General features: G+C 45.7%; 1 protein-coding gene across 2 annotated transcripts in view; it reads left to right on the plus strand.

The window, feature by feature from the left end:
- Positions 1-12,938, plus strand: part of LOC106579992 (neurogenic locus notch homolog protein 1) — a 45,410-nt gene extending 32,472 nt beyond the window's left edge. Inside the window, exons 20-34 of one of the 2 annotated variants that reach the window (XM_014160491.3) lie at positions 25-178; positions 350-534; positions 975-1,107; positions 1,671-1,928; positions 2,525-2,637; positions 2,801-3,372; positions 3,629-4,060; positions 4,350-4,498; positions 5,577-5,790; positions 6,172-6,262; positions 6,674-6,839; positions 8,161-8,459; positions 8,589-8,736; positions 9,020-9,117; positions 10,082-12,938. In XM_014160491.3, the coding sequence (XP_014015966.1) occupies positions 25-178; positions 350-534; positions 975-1,107; positions 1,671-1,928; positions 2,525-2,637; positions 2,801-3,372; positions 3,629-4,060; positions 4,350-4,498; positions 5,577-5,790; positions 6,172-6,262; positions 6,674-6,839; positions 8,161-8,459; positions 8,589-8,736; positions 9,020-9,117; positions 10,082-11,470 (4,401 nt within the window). In that variant the 3' untranslated portion in view covers positions 11,471-12,938. The remainder of the gene's footprint in view (positions 1-24; positions 179-349; positions 535-974; positions 1,108-1,670; positions 1,929-2,524; positions 2,638-2,800; positions 3,373-3,628; positions 4,061-4,349; positions 4,499-5,576; positions 5,791-6,171; positions 6,263-6,673; positions 6,840-8,160; positions 8,460-8,588; positions 8,737-9,019; positions 9,118-10,081) is intronic. The other variant, XM_014160493.3, reaches the window with a different exon arrangement.
- The last annotated feature ends 6,332 nt before the right edge of the window (positions 12,939-19,270 follow it).

Consider the following 19,270-nt stretch of genomic DNA (forward strand, 5'->3'; position numbering starts at 1 on the left):
TATGGTGTGTCTGTTTCTCCTCAGAATCTGGTACGCTGGTGTGACTCGTCTCCCTGTAAGAACGGGGGCACCTGTTGGCAGACTGGCACCACTTACAGCTGTGAGTGCCAGACGGGCTGGACAGGGCTCTACTGTGACGTGCCAAGTGTCTCCTGCGAGGTGGCAGCCAAACAAAGAGGTAACACTGGGAGTGTGAAGGAGGGGGTGTGTTGTGTGTGTGTGTGTGTGTGTGTGAACGCCTGCATGTATGAGGTTGGATGTGTTTTTTCGTTGTGTTAGTATCAACCTCACACCTGTAACATAAACACTTGACCGCATGTTCTTCCTCTCTCTGCCCTCCCGCCTCCAGGTGTGGAGGTAGTTGCTCTGTGTCGTAACTCAGGCCAGTGTCTGGATGCTGGGAACACCCACTACTGCCACTGCCAGGCGGGCTACACTGGCAGCTACTGTGAGGAGCAGGTGGATGAGTGCACCCCCAACCCCTGTCAGAACGGAGCCACCTGCACTGACTTCCTAGGAGGGTACTCCTGCAAGGTAGGCTGCTCACTAGGAACACAGCGCTCTCCACTTATTTCTCAGGCCCTGGGTGAAACGCATAACAAATGTGACCTAATGGTGAAACTAGGGTGATCAGTGATTCTACGCACCCAGAAATGTTCCTTTTAAAGTGTTTCCTGATCTTGGTCTGGTAGAAACATTGTCAGACGTTCTCACTTTGAAATGATCGTCACATTTTTGGTAGTGTAAATAAGTGTGTTGGTGTCCTTTCTAAGTGATTCTCTCTCTATTAAACCCCCACTTTCTAGACTGGTGAAGGCTGTTTATAAACAGACCCGCACTCTGCTCATTTGTGGAGATCTCTGATGAAGGAGAATTTGCTGACCTGTGTGGAAAACTGGCAAAAACAGCCAGGTAAACAGAAACTGCCTCGTTTCATGTCAGTCGTTGATTTGGCTTTTTCTCTCCTCTCTCAGTGCGTGGCAGGATACGTCGGGACGAATTGCTCCAACGAGATCAATGAGTGTTTCTCCCAGCCGTGCCAGAACGGGGGCACCTGCATTGACCTGATCAATACCTACAAATGCTCCTGTCCCAGGGGAACCCAAGGTCAGAGCCCCGCCACCCACCTCCACACACACCATCTCCCTCCTTCTATCCCTTCATCCTCTCCTCTGGTCTCTTCCCCCTCTTTCTCTATCCCTCTCTCCTCTGCTCTTCTCCACCCTCCCACTCTCTCTTACTCTCTATCCCTCACTCCTCTGGTCTCCTCTGTTCCTCTCCGTACTCCCACTCTTTGTCTCTCTCTCTCTCTCTCTTTCTACCTACCTCTCTCAATCCACCACACTTCATTAATTAGGGCTTAACAGCGTCCAGCACATGTCTGAAACTCTCCTCCCCGTCAAATGCAGGATTGATTTATCTCCTGGACATAAAGGGTGTGTTTCTTGTAGGTCAGCTGAAGTACTGTTGAAATGAACGTTGCCCCCCAAAAAGTGTGGTTATATAGGGAGCAAACAAGAGATAACGTCACAAAACGGTAAATTAAAATGTGTATTGAACCATGGCAGGTCGTAGGATCCTCCTATGATCCCTTGATGGTTTTCCATCTGAGTGTTTAGGCTGACTGTTCCTCCCCTCTTCCTCCCTCCCTCCTGATCTCTACCTCTCAGGCGTTCACTGTGAGATCAACATTGACGACTGCAACCCCGTCACAGACCAAGTCACCAACGAGCCCAAGTGCTTCAACAAGGGGAAGTGTGTTGACAGGGTGGGAGGTTACCACTGTATCTGTCCCGCCGGCTACGTAGGGGAGCGCTGTGAGGGGGACGTCAACGAGTGCCTGTCCAACCCATGTGACCCCCGCGGGACACACAACTGCGTCCAGCTCACCAACAACTACCGCTGCGATTGCCGTACTGGATACACAGGTAACATTTAACGTGCAGGAGGGTGATGTGATGGATCTGGCTGGAGAGTGACTGCAGCGCAGGGTTGGGTTTAGTTTCATGTTATAATTACAGTTATTTCATGGGGTTGAGTATGGGAAAGCAAAGACTAGTGGACAATAATGTAGACTTTTTTTTTTTATATATAGTCTTTTTCGAGACGAATCACCTTGGACTTGCAGGAGAAATGTCAACAACAAAAAATGACCTTATAATTTTTTAAGTATTTACGCTGTTCCTGGAGAGCTACCTTCCTGTAGGTTTTCGCTCCAACCCTACTCTAGCAGACCTGATTCCAATAATTAATTGGTCGATAAGCTGAATCGGCTTAGTTACACCTGGGGTTGGAGTGAAAACCTACAGGAGGGTAACTCTCCAGGAACAGGGTTGGAGTGAAAACCTACAGGAGGGTAACTCTCCAGGAACAGGGTTGGAGTGAAAACCTACAGGAGGGTAACTCTCCAGGAACAGGGTTGGAGACTCCTGCTCCATGGCATTAAACATTAACCTGTGATTGGCTTATTGATAAGGGAACGTTTCAGTCCTCGATGTAACCATCTCTCTCTGTGACCCTACAGGAGAGCGTTGTGACACAGTGTTTGACGGCTGTAAGGGCAAACCCTGTCGTAACGGAGGGACATGTGCCGTAGCCAGCAACACTCCTCACGGCTTCATCTGCAAGTGTCCACCTGTAAGTTCACACACAACCACGGCTACTGCCGTAGTTCTGCCAAAGACACTGTATAAGAGACATTCAGCAGATGTGTTGCACTGTGTTTTCATTCATTCAACATGCTGTAATACATTTAATAGTATTGCTACATTGACACATTTCCTCTCCTTCCCCTCTACAGGGATACACTGGCTCCACCTGTGAGTACGATGCCCACTCCTGTGGCAATCTTCACTGTCGTAACGGTGGCACCTGCATCTCCGGACACAAGAACCCAAAGTGTCTCTGTACCTCCTCGTTCACGGGGCCAGAGTGTGAATACCCCACAGACAACCCTTGTAACACCAACCCTTGCTACAACGGGGGAACCTGTGAGTACAGCTCAGAGGCTCCGTACTACCACTGCGTCTGCCCCACCAACTTCAACGGCCTGCTATGTCACATCCTGGACTACAGCTTCCTGGGCGGGTTCGGTCGTGACATTACCCCCCCGCCGGAGGTGGAGGTGAGCTGTGAGATCCCCCAGTGTGAGGAAACCAAGGGGAACAAGTTCTGTGATATGCTGTGTAACAACCACGCGTGTGGCTGGGACGGGGGCGACTGCTCGCTCAACTTCGACGACCCGTGGAAGAACTGCACGTCGTCCCTGCAGTGCTGGCGCTACTTCAACGACGGGAAGTGTGACGAGCAATGCAACAACGCCGGGTGTCTCTACGATGGCTTTGACTGTCAGAACCTGGAGGGCCAGTGCAAGTGAGTGAAACGCTTGCCATCAAGGGCTGAATACAATACTCGATAAGGGGAGGCCAATCCACTTTGAGACCTACTGGCTATGCAGGGTTCTGCTCCAGACCTACTATAACTCACCTGATTCAGCTAATGCTGTAGATAATACATCAAGTCTGAGTAGCAGTTCAAGGCCTGAACAACAGTCTGAGCTTTCTTTTTAAACACTATACATCCCATTAAAAGTCATACTGAATAATACTATTTCCTCTTGTCCCTCCAGTCCTCTGTACGACCAGTACTGTAAAGATCACTATGCGGACGGCCACTGTGACCAGGGCTGCAACAACGCAGAGTGTGAGTGGGACGGTCTGGACTGTGCCAACAACATGCCAGAGAAGCTGGCGGTGGGCCGCCTGGTCATCGTGGTCCACATCATGCCCGACCAGCTCCGGAACAACTCGCTTGGCTTCCTGCGCGAACTGAGCCGCGTGATCCACACCAATGTGGTGTTCCAGCAGGACGCTAAGGGACAGACGATGATCTACCCGTATTACGGCAGTGAGCAGGAGCTGAAGAAACACAACATGAAGCGCTCGGTGGGCTGGACAGAGATCCCTGACACCGTTCTCAGCTCCATGAAGAACAGCATGTATACTATAGCCAATGGAAGCAGCCGCAGACGCAGGGAGCTGGACCCCATGCAGATCAAAGGGTGAGACAAATGCTCGGGAACAATCGTCATTTGGAATCTGGCTTTCAATGGAATTTTCATGCAAACCTCCCATTTACGTGGAAGTCGAGCTAGTTTCTGTGTGAACTGCCCTTCCACGTATTTGGTAGCGATGTGTTGTATAATCATCCATTGTCATGGGAAACTGGTGTCTGTCTTTTGAAGAACTACTGCTAGTTCCCTGAACAGAAACCACTGAGCTGTCCTTTCGTCTCGCTGAGGTTTTTGTAGATCAGGTCTAATGTGTGTCACATGACTCTGTCCTCCACAGCTCCATAGTGTACCTGGAGATTGACAACCGCCAGTGCGTCCAGCAGTCCACGGAGTGCTTCCAGAGTGCCACGGACGTAGCAGCCTTCCTGGGGGCCCTGGCCTCCAGCGGGAACCTCAACGTTCCCTACATCATAGAGGCTGTTCACAGTGAGTTTCTAACTTCTTCCATTCTAACAGTCACCAGGCCAAGAGTACTGCTGAAACAGCCCGGGACTGTACCCCTAACGCCACCTTACTCATACCCCAGCCCTACATACACGCGCACACACACACACACACACACACACACACACACACACACACACACACAGACAAGCACGGTAAAGGTTTTCTTCCCCTAGGTCTTAACCTTCCAACACCACACTGTGATGATGGGGTGTTCTTTGATTGTGTATTTGGTATTCAACAATGAAACAAATGTACTTTTGAATCACATGTACTAAACAATCAATGCAGCAGTCTGTGTTTAAATCCAATGGCTTCAGGCTCCAAAATGGTTAATTGCCGTAAATCAACTCATCCACCCCCCTACCCCATCCACATACCATTCTAGCGCGCGCGCACACACACACACACACACACACACACACACACACACACACACACACACACACTTCATCCCACAGTGTGAGGCTGCTGCAACCTTCACCTCGCTGAATGTAATACCAGGACTTAATGCATCTCTAAGGGTTTGGGTTGGGAGAGTTTATCATTTCAAAATCGTTAGTGGAAAAAAAGCGAAGGGGAAAAATTGATCGGGAGTGTGCTAGAAGTTGGGAGTCTTTGTTATCTTGAAAATCCTAATAAATCCTTCGTCTTTACAGCTTAAAGCGCGTGCAGTAATTTGAAGTTCATTAATCCCTCCCTTTTTTTCCCCTTAAAGAAGAAATGGTAGAGTTGTCTCCTGGTACCCTGGGCTGAGAGGAGAGAGGAGGTGGTGTTTTTTTTGTATATTTTATTTTATCTCTAGCTCTATTTGATGAGAAGTGGTTAGCAATTCTGATGATTACAGAACAGGACCGACCTTGTTTTACAAACGGCGCTCCTCATTCCCGTTGTAGCTCTGGCCATGGACAACTAGGACCAGGCTCCAGGAGGGGGTTTCACTAGACTAGAGGAGCTGGACTAGCAGTCCTGCGACCAACCCAACGCCTGCCTGCCTGCCTACCTGGGTTCTCAGGCTCCGCTGCTGTCCACCTTACCATGTTGTCCCTTTTCCCTCCAGGTGAGGTTGACCCCCAGCTTCCGTCGGAGCTCTATCCCATCTACGTGGTCCTAGCTGGGCTGGCTCTCCTGGCCTTCGTGGGCGTGGGGATGGTCGCCTCACGGAAGCGTCGTCGCGAGCACGGCCAATTGTGGTTGCCGGAGGGCTTCAAGACCAGTGAGCCCAACAAGAAGAAGAGGAGGGAGCCCGTCGGGGAGGATTCGGTGGGATTGAAGTAAGTTCCCTGGGTTTCCATGCGGCACCACATTGTTTTCCCATCATGGGTCACGGTTAGTTTTTTCGTGGATTTGGTCGTAGCAGGGTGTGGAGCGGTAACGAGAGTTTTTGGGGCTGAGGGGTGTAGTTGGTGATTAGAAAGAGGGGGGAACGGTGTTCGTTCGGATCATTAATGATAATGTTGCAGCAGGTTTAGGTAACGGCGCATTAATTGACTTGTCTGGGCGATAGTGGTGGGACGGGACAGGATGGGGGGGCTCAATCAATGCTTTTGTTTCGGTGTTGGTGCACTGCCACTGAGGAAGAGGGCTCAGCTGGGATAGTTGGCTAGCTCACGTGCTGCATCCGGATTTTCAATGGGATTTCTGTCTGACCACAGGCCACTGAAAAATTCCTTGGACATATCACTGATGGACAACAACCAGAATGAATGGGGAGAAGAGGAGCCTTCAGACGCCAAGCGCTTTAGGGTAAGGAGTCTAAGGACACCACATACTGGCATTGGGACCTACTGTTGGAGAGAAAGACAGGAATAAGAGTAGAACATGGACTTCTTAAGAAATACCTAAAGAAATATATGAAGAAAATATCTTCAGTCAGGGATTTTCTATTTTTCATCATTGATAATAGCCGTCAAATATCACTTGATTCCAGTTTCGTTTCAAGATGTATACATTTACATAGGCTATTGAATTTAATATTAATATTAAGATATTGAAAATGTAGAGTCTCTTTTGTGTTGGTTTTTGGTTTTATTGTCCAGAATGTCAGCATTTTAATACATAAAAGTCGGTTAATTAAACCAAATAGGTTTGAGATGAAATGCTTTGGATGCGGTGTGAGCTAATTGATTGTCCGTCCACCCCCTGGTCTGGTTCCAGCAGTTTGAGGAGCAGGTGATGCTGGACCTGGATGACCAGACGGACCACCGCCAGTGGACCCAGCAGCACCTGGACGCGGCTGATCTCCGTATCCCCTCCATCGCCCCCACACCCCCTCAGGGGGAGATCGAGAACGACTGCATGGACGTCAACGTACGGGGACCAGGTGTGTTCACAGCCACTCGTTTCATTCTTAGGGAAATGAAGACAGATTTTAGCTGTGAACTTGACTGATGTTTGGGGGGGGGGGGGGGGGTCTTTTTTTACCTCCATGTCTACTGACAAGCGTTGAGTTGATTATTACATTTCATGAAATTGTATTATTTATTGTGAATATAGAATGTATGTATTTAATTTGGTGTGAATCAGGTGTGTAGGACTTCAGTAATACTGTTATATATATATATTTTGCCCCAGCTACTCTTATATTTACGGTGCAGAGGTCATGTACCAAGTAGAAAAATGGGGATATATATATCTATATATCTATCCCCATATATGATCATATTTAAATACTTTATATATATATATAAAGTATTTAAATATGATCATTCTAATAATTTGTATTACTCACAAAATACATATTCCTATTCAGTTGAATTATATTACCTTAAAATCTTGCTTTGTTTAGACGTCAAACTAAACTTATGGTCATGTTTTAAGGTATCTTTCTGCCTCAGATATTAGCTGATTGAGTGTGTGTGTGTGTGTGTGTGTAGGAGTAGCTAAAGCCCTGTGTCCTCAGGGTAAGGGGATCCAGATCAAAGCATGCGGTTAGAAGCCCTGAGCCCAGGGGAAAACTCCCTTCCTGATTCCTGCTTACATTCATCATTGGACCGCTAATAGGCCTTTCTCTTCATATGCTTTATTAATAAAACCAATAACGGGCCAAAATACAACACCCTTTTATTAAGTGTCAAACCCCCTGAAGAGTGTTTTAAGAAAATCAACAGTAACATGCTCCTGGAACTAATGCACAGCACACACACACGTTTTCTCTCCCTAACCGATCAATGAGCCTGAATTGAATCTGTGAGATCTGGGGCTCGCTATTCTTTTGAAGAGGAGAAACCCATCCAGGTCGACTGGCTGAGCCTCCCCTCAGAGATGATGATGCTCAGTTTTCCAGCTGCCTAGGTTTCACATAGCCTGGCCCGTTTCCCCAAGCTCCTCAACGCCGGGCTTGATCAGAATCCGTTATCGAAAAGAGAGCTGTGATGATTCACCCAGGCAAACGCATCAAATCCACATTCGATTTGTTTGTTGCTTTGTTTTGATCTTCCCCGTGCTTTGAAGTTCTGACTCTTACTGTTTGTACCAGGAACTGGGCTCTGTCTCATGCTGACTCTGCACTAGTGCACTGACTGCCAATGCTGAGGTATAGTCAACTCCCCTGGTCCTAAAGTATGGTCTCTCCCTCCCTCCCTCCCTCCCTCCCTCCCTCCCTCCCTCCCTCCCTCCCTCCCTCCCTCCCTCCCTCTGCCCAGATGGCTTCACCCCCCTGATGATTGCCTCCTGCAGTGGTGGAGGTCTGGAAACCGGCAACAGCGAGGAGGAGGAAGATGCCTCTGCCAACGTGATCAATGATTTCATCTACCAGGGTGCCAAACTCCACAGTCAGACGGACCGCACGGGGGAGACCGCCCTCCATCTCGCTGCCCGCTACGCCCGCTCTGACGCTGCCAAGCGTCTGCTGGAGGCCAGTGCAGATGCCAACATCCAGGACAACATGGGCAAGACCCCGCTACATGCTGCCGTGGCTGCCGACGCTCAGGGCGTCTTCCAGGTTGGGGTCAAATGCAGACTCGTGTGGTTTTGAGTAGCAAAGAGATCTACTGTATTGGATTGGCAATGTGATCTTTCTTCCTTAGTATCTCTATAGATAATCTCATAACCAGCTCGCGTCTTCCTGTAGATTTTGATCAGGAATCGTGCCACAGACCTGGATGCCCGCATGCACGATGGCACCACCCCTCTGATCCTGGCAGCCCGCCTGGCAGTGGAGGGCATGGTGGAGGAGCTCATCAACTGCCACGCTGACGTCAACGCTATCGATGACTTCGGTAGGGCTCTTATGTCAATGTTGTATCTCTTTCGGCTCCTTGGCCTCGTCGTACTCTCTCAACCAGAGCTATAGTGGAGCACTTTTTGATCCATGAATTTAATCAAACGTTACATTTGTCATTAGAAATGGGTAGAATAAAATAAAAAATGTCCTTTTTAAAAAAGTTGAAATAATGTGGGGTTTGGAAAGAAATGATAGTCAGGTTTCTTTAGGTCAGTTTGGACAGGCAGGCATGGCTTGATGTGTACTGAACGTTTGTCTCTCCCACTCTCTTTCACCAGGCAAATCTGCTCTGCACTGGGCAGCAGCAGTGAACAACGTGGAAGCAGCTATCATACTACTGAAGAACGGCGCCAACAAGGACATGCAGAACAACAAGGTAAGGCATCTCTGCCGGCTGATAAAACACCATAGAATAAGCTGCCTCCATAAGCTACGTTGCTTTTTCATTGAACCTTTATTTATACAGGTTATTCTCAGTAGCTAGGTTTCTATCCAATTGCAGATATTCTGAAATATAAAAAATGTCGCTTTAAATAAAAAAGATGCAAATTTTCCCACCGGTGGTGTGTTTCCAAATCTGTGCGTGATGACGTAGTGCACACAAATGTGCAGTACTTTTTCGCCTAAGTTTTCATCTACCGAATAAAAATCTGAAGTTCAGTGTGTTTCCATCGCATTTTCAACTCTACCGATAGTTCTGTCACAAAAACTGTTGTGTTAAATAGCAAGTACGCCTAATCTGGTTTTGGCACGTGCGCTCTAGCCAACAGCTCACAGATACAGTGCAGATAGGCTAGTCTACATGATGAGAATATCATGGATAAGAACGAGAATATTTGTATTTATCAAGCGACAGTCAAGCATCAATAATCATGTCACTAAAATAAGATCCTCTATATTTATTGGAAAGGAGCATCAAGCTCATCACCGTGCACGTTCACCACCCTGTGAAGTTCATCAGAACTTATTTCATCTGTAGCCTAATAAACTGCAGGCTTTTCTGGGTCGTAGTGGGAGGACCATAAAACATATCATCGCGTGACTCCTTTACTTCTATATGATGGTTATTATGGTGTTTCCATCGCCATTTCTCGCATAATTACTTTTACCGACACAAAAAACATCCCACCATATCGAACAAATAAATTATTTGTAAGCGTTTATCAAATTGTACCGAAACTTCCATCACAGCTGTCGTGATTTCTTAAAAATATGGTATGACTTTACTCGTATAAAAACTAAGGATATAAACGTGGTTACTGAGATACAATCCATTTTGTGAGAGAGCTGTCTGTCTGTGGCCCACTGTAAACATGTTTCTCACTGTGTGTCTTCCTCAGGAGGAGACCCCTCTGTTCCTTGCTGCCAGGGAAGGAAGCTACGAGACCGCCAAGGTCCTACTGGAGCACTTTGCTAACCGCGAGATAACTGATCACATGGACCGGCTGCCCCGAGACATTGCGCAAGAGAGGATGCACCACGACATTGTCCGTCTCATGGATGAGTACAACCTGGTCCGCAGTGCACCCGTACACAGCCATGGCCATGGAGGCTCCATGGGCACGACCTTGTCCCCCCCCATCTGCTCCCCCAATGGCTACCTGGGCAGCATGAAGGTCCAAGGCAAGAAGGCCCGCAAGCCCAGCGCCAAGGGCATCGGCTGCAAGGATGGCAAGGACATGAAGAACAAGAAGAAAGCCTCCCAGGATGGGAAGGGAGGAAGTGTGCTGGATAGCTCAGCTGTTCTGTCCCCAGTGGACTCCCTGGAGTCTCCACACGGGTATATCTCTGACGTGGCGTCCCCTCCCATGATGACGTCCCCCTTCCAGCAGTCCCCGTCCATGTCGCTCAACCACCTCCAAGGGATGTCCGACCCCCACATGGGGGTCAACCACATGGGCATGCCCAACAAGCAGGAGCTGGCACACATGCAGTTCGACGCACTCCCGCCCCGTCTCACCCACCTTCCCGTGTCAGGCTCCAATGGCTCGGGGGGCATGAATGGCCAGTGTGATTGGCTCTCCAGGATGCACGCCAGCATGGGCCAGCCCAGCCAGTTCAATCCCATGAGGGTTGGTCCTGTCAGTGGGCAGGGCGGTCTGCACCAGGGGGGCGGGCAGCAAGGCATGATGACCTCTCTCCACAACGGGCTCCCCACCACCAGCCTGTCCCAGATGATGAGCTACCAGGCCCTGCAGAACACCCGGCTGGCCTCACAGCCCCATCTTCTGCAGCAGGCCCAGCAGCAGATGCAGCAGCAGATGCAGCACCAACAGAACCTGCAGCAGCAGCTCCAGCAGCAGCAACAGAGCATCCAGCTGCAGCACCAGAACTCTAACACTGGCACTAGTGGCCATTCCATCAGCCAGAACTTCATCAGCAGCGAGCTGAGTGGCTCAGAGCTCCAGCAGGGCACAGGGAACCAGGGCTCCATGCCCATCCATACCATCCTACCCCAGGAGACCCAGATCATGAGCCAGAACCTGCCCAGCACCCAGTACCTCACCCCTCCCTCCCAGCACAGCTACTCCGGCCCCATGGACAACACCCCCAACCACCAGCTACAAGTCCCCGACCACCCCTTTCTAACCCCCTCCCCCGGGTCTCCCGACCAATGGTCTAGCTCCTCCCCGCATTCTAACATGTCCGACTGGTCAGAGGGCATCTCGAGTCCACCTACCAGCAGCATGCCGTCTCAGATCGGACATATCCCCGACCAGTTCAAGTAGAGAGTTATGACAAGATGGACTGATTTTGATATTTTTGTATGAAAAGGCACTCTTGAGAAAACGGAACAAAAAGACAGAGCTATGAACGGATTTGACCGAAGGATCTTTTTAATTGCTTTTATACTAACAGTAAGAATTACCTATGTTTTATTCATTCTGTTTTTATTTATTAATGTCTTATTTATACCTTTTTTTTCTCATGTGCTTACAGAAATGTTGGATCCAAGGTATGAGGCCATAGTCAGGGGAAAGTGAAACTTATAGGCATACAGTAGCTTTGCTTATTTTTTTTATGTAGTGCTTTTGTCTGCAGTATACCAAGTTATTCTGATGTACACTGGGTATTTATTTTTGTAGAAATTTAGCCTTTTTCATTTTCCTAATATCTTTCATCAAAATCTTGTTTATAGTTGATTTTTTTTATTGTATAATCTTGTAAAAACAACTGTGATTCTATAGAGCACATTCTTAAATCCAGTGTTATTTCAATGTGTTTGAGTTTTGTTAAATACTCTAGCGAATTCAAGAACTGCATTTATTTGTCGACATTCATAAAAGTCAGTCTTATTTTTCCCATCTGTGGTCAGGGATGCTGTATGTATGAATATTATATATACTACATTAGCTGGTTTCCATGTTAACATTTCAAACAGGTCATCTAACCAAAACCAAGAATCAGCTAAATTAGGTGCTAGTAGGTGTAGGTAGTTCTTGGATCAATGGAGCATAAGCATCTTGATTTGATTGTTTTGTATGTTTGTGGAGCGTGTATGTGTTGGGGGTAGGGAGTAGGGTGGGGTAATGTACAGCATAACCCAAGCTTTGAGATTGGCAGTTAATGGACTGGGTTCAAGTCTCTGTAAATCTGTGTCCCTTGTTACTTTTAGTCGTTCAAGAAATGGCCGGGTTGTCAAAATGTTTCAGATGTTATTCTGAGGGATCATTTGGAAATGAACTTACCCTCGCCCTCCAACTGTTTGAGCCTGTGGCTGGTGTTTCAATGTAAATATGAATATGCATTTCCCTTTCAAGCAGGATTTTGTTTCAAAAATCTTAAGCATGCCATTCGGATAAGAGGTTTCACAATGATCCACAGTAATTAAAATATATATATATACATACAGAACATATATTTTACTCAGTATCACTGAGGAAAAGAGGTCTGAAAGATGTATGTAAACAAATAAATATAGATATTTTAAGCCCTTACAGATAAAGAATAACAGAAATATTGAGGACTTATTTATTGACTGTTTCTGTGATACAAAATTATTCACAGATTACTATTTGGACGAATGTTGGATGAATTTTTACTCTATGTAAAAAGGAAAACTGAGGTGTCCTGTTTCTATAGTGTGTCCTTCCCTGATAATTTGTGTGACACTCTGAATGGTATATGTTCTCAATTTTATTCATTAAAATCCTAGGATGTAGTATCTGCAATAAAATGTTACCTTCCTGCAAAGTTGTAATTTGCATAAAAAGTATTTTTCTTCCTCTACCTGACTGGGGAAAAAAAATGAAATACAAAAAAAATCATAACAGACATTATTACGTCTTTGATCTTTACGTTCTGAAAATCAATTGACTGGAGGTAATAACTCCTCCTTGTAAAGTATACCAAGTATTTCAGTTCATCTCAATATAGAAACGTTGGTCTACGGCAACTCGGCAAGCACAATCAAACTCAATTGATAATACTGATACAGAAAAACAGAAAGTGACAGTGAGCGAGAGTGTGTTTGTGAAGGAGAGAGACATGCCTCTCCAAATTGATACTTCATGTTATTAGTAGAGTTTTCACACTCAACAGTAATCTCTAATGAATTACGGTTTTTATTAATTGACAGAGATTTTCACATTGTCTTCAGAGACTATACTTTTTTCCCACCAACATTCACATCTTATTGATATCTATTGACAGTATCTGGACAAATTAGTCAAGTATTGAAAAGTACTTTATTCCCGCATGAGGCGGATGCTGTAGCTGCCATAATGGGATACCTTAGTGGGGCAATATTTAGTAGTGCCTTTTAGGACTTCACAGCTGAGTCGATTGAAAGAACTACAACTCCCACTATGCATAGGGCCCAATATGTTGCCTGGGTTCAGAGGCCAATAAACAAACCTACGTTATATGATTCAGACAATGAACAATTCATAAAAACAGTTATTTGCTGAGGCTTTCACCAACAGGCCTTTCAAGATGCCAACTCTGTTTTATTAGCATTATTGTTTTGCTCTCCCTCTACTCCAAGATGCAAGTGGCGTTTTCAGGTACAGGCGTTTTCAGGTAAGACATCAGGTTTGTTCTTCTGAACATCTCATGCTTATTAGGACAAGAATCATGAGCACAGCACAGCACTGACCCAAAACCCAAATTTAAAGATAAATACTTTCCCCAAATACTGGACCACTTCAACAGCATGGGCAATGGCACCTATGAGCAGCGGTACCTACTCACAGGTGAGCAAGGAGCATCCACCAATTGACATTTTGCATACTTTGTACTGGCCTATCTTATTCTGTCCAACCTGCATGCCCACTTTTGACTATTGTCATGCTCTATGTCCTTCTAGATGAGTACCGGAAGAGAAGCTATGGACACATCTTCCTCTACACTGGGCAACGAGGGAGACATCTGGGCCCATTCTGCACTAACTGTCATTTTATTTAGACATTTGGAACAACAAAAATAAATCATAACATTTAAAACTATATAAATATAAAAATATGTACAAAAATAAGACTCATCAATATAAAAAAGTAACAAAGATAAATTTGTATTGATTTGGCACTCGAGCATCAATACATTACCCATCCCCCAACAATGTCAACCAAGAGTCAAGACTAAACCAATTCACCTTGGTGGTGTTTTCAACCAAGATCTCAGCAATCACTGCCTCATTGCCTGCATCCGTAATGGGTCTGCGGTCAAACGACCGCCCCTCATCACTGTCAAACCCTCCCTAAAACACTTCAGCGAGCAGGCCTTTCTAATCGACCTGGCCCGGGTATCCTTGAAGGATTTTGACCTCATCCCATCAGTAGAGGATGCCTGGTTATTCTTCAAAAGTGCCTTCCTCACCATCTTAAATAAGCATGCCCCATTCAATTTTTTTAAAATCAGGAACAGATATAGCCCTTGGTTCTCTCCAGACCTGACTGCCCTTGACCGGCACAAAAACATCCTGTGGCGTTCTGCATTAGCATCGAATAGCCCCTGTGATATGCAACTTTTCAGGGAAGTTAGGAACCAATATACACAGGCAGTTAGGAAAGCTAAGGCTAGTTTTTCAAGCAGAAATTTGCATCCTGAAGCACAAACTCAAAAAGGTTATGGGACACTGTAAAGTCCATGGAGAATAAGAGCACCTCCTCCCAGCTGCCCACTGCACTGAGGCGAGGAAACAGTGTCACCACAGATAAATCCACTATAATTGAGAATTTCAATAAGGATTTTTCTACGGCTGGCCATGCTTTCCACTTGGCTACCCCTACCCTGGTCAACAGCCCTGCACCCCCCACAGCAACTCATCCAAGCCTCCCCCAGTTCTCCTTCACCCAAATCCAGATAGCTGATGTTCTGAAAGAGCTGCAAAATTTGGATCCCTACAAATTAGCTGGGCTAGACAATCTGGACCCTCTCTTTCTAAAATGATCTGCCGAAATTGTTGCAACCCCTATTACTAGCCTGTTTAACCTCTCTTTCGTATCGTCTGAGATTCCCAAAGATTGGAAAGCAGCCGCGGTCTTCCCCCTCTTCAAAGGGGGAGACACTCTAGACCCAAACTGCAACAGACCTACAGTTAAAGTCAGAAGTTTATATACACCTTAGCAAAATACATTTAAACTCAGTTTTTCACAATTCTTGACATTTAATCCTAGTAAAAGTCCCTGTCTTAGGTCAGTTAGGATCACCACTTTATTTTAAGAATGTGAAATGTCAGAATAATAGTAGAGAGAATGATTTATTTCAGCTTTTATTTCTATCATCACATTCCCAGTGGGTCAGAAGTTTACATACACTCAAGTAGTATTTGGTAGGATAACCTTTAAATTGTTTAACTTGGGTAAAATGTTTCAGGTAGCCTTCCACAAGCTTCCCACAATAAGTTGGGTGAATTTTGGCCCATTCCTCCTGACACAGCTTGTTTAACTGAGTCAGGTTGTAGGCCTCCTTGCTCCCACATGCTTTTTCAGTTCTGCCCATGTAACCGATGTGAAATGGCTAGTTAGTTAGCGGTGGTGCGCGCTAATAGAGTTTCAATCAGTGACGTCACTCGCTCTGAGACCTGAAGTGGTTGTTCCCCTTGCGTTGCAAGGGCCGCGGCTTTTGTGGCGCGATGGGTAACGATGCTTCGGTGGGTGTCAGTTGTTGATGTGTGCAAGGATCCCTGGTTCGAGCCCAGGTTGGGGCGAAGAGAGGGACGGAACCTACACTGTTACACCCACAAATTGTCTATAGGATTGAGGTCAGGGCTTTGTGATGGCCACTCCAATACCTTGACTTTGTTGTCCTTAAGCCATTTTAACACAACTTTGGAAGTATGCTTGGGGTCATTGTCCATTTGGAAGACCTATTTGCGACCAAGCTTTAACGTCCTGACTGATATCTTGAGATGTTGCTTCAATATATCCACCTGGCCAATATATCCACTCTGTCAATCATCACATTCTTATCGGCAGACTCAACAGCCTTGGTTTCTCAAATGATTGCCTCCCCTGGTTCACCAACTACTTCTCTGATAGAGTTCAGTGTGTCAAATCTGAGGGCCTGTTGTCCGGACTAGAGGTCGACCGATTATGATTTTTCAACGCCGATACCGGTTATTGGAGGACCCAAAAAAAAGCCGCTACCGATTAATCAGCCAATTTTTTTATTTATTTATTTGTAATAATGACAATTACAACAATACTGAATGAACACTTATTTTAACTTAATATAATACATCAATAAAATCAATTTAGCCTCAAATAAATAATGAAACGTTCAATTTGGTTTAAATAATGCAAAAACAAAGTGTTGGAGAAGAAAATAAAAGTGCAATATGTGCCATGTGAAAAAGCTAACGTTTAAGTTCCTTGCTCAGAACATGAGAACATATGAAAGCTGGTGGTTCCTTTTAACATGAGTCTTCAATATTCCCAAGTAAGATGTTTTAGGTTGTAGTTATTATAGGAATTATAGGACTATTTCTCTCTATACGATTTGTATTTCATATACCTTCGACTATTGGATGTTCTTATAGGCACTTTAGTATTGCCAGTGTAACAGTATAGCTTCCGTCCCTCTCCTCGCTTCTACCTGGGCTCGAACCAGGAACACATCGACCACAGTCACCCTCGAAGCAGCGTTACCCATGCAGAGCAAGGGAAACAACTACTCCAAGTCTCAGAGCGAGTGACGTTTGAAACGCTATTAGCGCGCATCCCACTAACTAGCTACCCATTTCACATCGGTTACACCAGCCTCATCTTGGGAGTTGACAGGCTTGAAGTCATAAACAGCGCAATGCATTGCGAAGGGCTGCTGGCAAAATGCAGGAAAGTGCTGTGTGAATGAATGCTTATGAGCCTGCTGCTGCCTACCATCGCTCAGTCAGACTGCTCTATAAAATCATAGACTTAATTATAACATAATAACACACAGAAATACGAGCCTTAGGTCATTCATATGGTCGAATCCGGAAACTATCGTCTCGAAAACAAAACGTTATTCCTGTTACATTGCACAACCTTCAATGTTATGTCATAATTACGTAAAACTCTGGCAAATTAGTTCGCAACGAGCCAGGCGGCCCAAACTGTTGCATATACCCTGACTGCGTGCAATGAACGCAAAATGACACAATTTCACCTGGTTAATATTGCCTGCTAACCTGGATTTCTTTTAGCTAAATATGCAGGTTTAAAAATATATACTTCTGTGTATTGATTTTAAGAAAGGCATTGATGTTTATGGTTAGGTACAGTCGTGCAAAGATTGTGCTTTTTTCGCAAATGCGCTTTTGTTAAATCATCCCCCGTTTGGCGAAGTCGGCTGTCTTTGTGAGGAAGAAATAGTCTTCACAGTTCGCAACAAGCCAAACTGCTGCATATACCCTGACTCTGTTTGCAAGAGAAGTGACACATTTTCCCTAGTAAAAAAAAATTCATGTTAGCAGGCAATATTAACTAAATATGCAGGTTTAAAAATATATACTTGTGTATTGATTTTAAGAAAGGCATTGATGTTTATGGTTGGAGCAACGTGTACCTAAGCGATTATATGCAACGCAGGACAGGCTAGATAAACTAGTAATATCATCAACCATGTGTAGTTAACTAGTGATTATGATTGATTGATTGTTTTTTATAAGATAAGTTTAATGCTAGCTAGCAACTTACCTTGGCTTCTTACTGCATTCGCGTAACAGGCAGGCTCCTCGTGGAGTGCAATGTAAAGGAGGTGGTTAGAGAGTTGGAGTAGTTAACGTTGCAAGATTGAATCCCTGAGCTGACAAGGTAAAAATCTGTCATTCTGCCCCTGAACAAGGCAGTTAACCCACCGTTCCTAGGCCGTCATTGAAAATAAGAATGTGTTCTTAACTGACTTAGTTAAATAAAGGTCCATTTTTCTTTATATATATATAATTTTAAAAAGCGTCCAAATCGGCGTCCAAAAATACCGATTCCCGATTGTTATAAAAACTTGAAATTGGCCCTAATTAATGGGCCATTCCGATTAATCGGTCGACCTCTAGTCCGGACCTCTGTCAGTCTCTATGGGGGTGCCACAGGGTTCAATTCTTGGGCCGACTCTCTTCTCTGTATACATCAATGATGTCGCTCTTGCTGCTGGTGATTCTCTGATCCACCTCTACGCAGACGACACCATTCTGTATACTTCTGACCTTTCTTTGGACACTGTATTAACTAACCTCCAGACAATCTTCAATGCCATACAACTCTCCTTCCGTGGCCTCCAACTGCTCTTAAATGCAAGTAAAACTAAATGCATGCTCTTCAACCAATCACTGCCCGCACCTGCCCTCCCGTCCCGCATCACTACTCTGGACGGTTCTGACTTAGAATATGTGGACAACTACAAATACCTAGCTGTCTGGTTAGACTGTAAACTCTCCTTCCAGACTCACATTAAGCATCTCCAATCCAAAATTAAATCTAGAATCGGATTCCTACTTCGCAACAAAGCATCCTTCACTCATGCTGCCAAACATACCCTCGTAAAACTGACCCTCCTACCGATCCTCGACTTCAGCGATGTCATTTACAAAATAGCCTCTAAGACTCTACTCAACAAATTGGATGCAGTCTATTACAGTGCCATCCGTTTTGTCACCAAAGCCCCATATACTACCCACCACTGCGACCTGTACACTCTCGTTGGCTGGCCCTCGCTTTATACTCGTCGCCAAACCCACTGGCTCCAGGTCATCGACAAGTCTTTGCTAGGTAAAGCCCTGCCTTATCTCAGCTCACTGGTCACCATAGCAGCACCCACCCGTAGCACGCGCTCCAGCAGGTATATCTCACTGGTCACACCCAAAGCCAATTCCTTCTTTGGCCGCCTTTCCTTCCAGTTCTCTGCTGCCAATGACTGGAACGAACTGTAAAAATCACTGAAGCTGGAGACACATATCTCCCTCACTACCTTTAAGCACCAGCTGTCAGAGCAGCTCACAGATCACTGCACCCGTACATAGCCCATCTGTAAATAGCCCATCCAACTACCTCATCCCCATACTGTAAAAAAAAAAAATATTGCTCCTTTGCACCCCAGTATCTCTACTAGCA

This window comes from Salmo salar, chromosome 20, assembly GCF_965601325.2.
Source record: "Salmo salar chromosome 20, fSalSal1, whole genome shotgun sequence".
NCBI classification, from domain to species: Eukaryota; Metazoa; Chordata; class Actinopteri; order Salmoniformes; family Salmonidae; genus Salmo; species Salmo salar.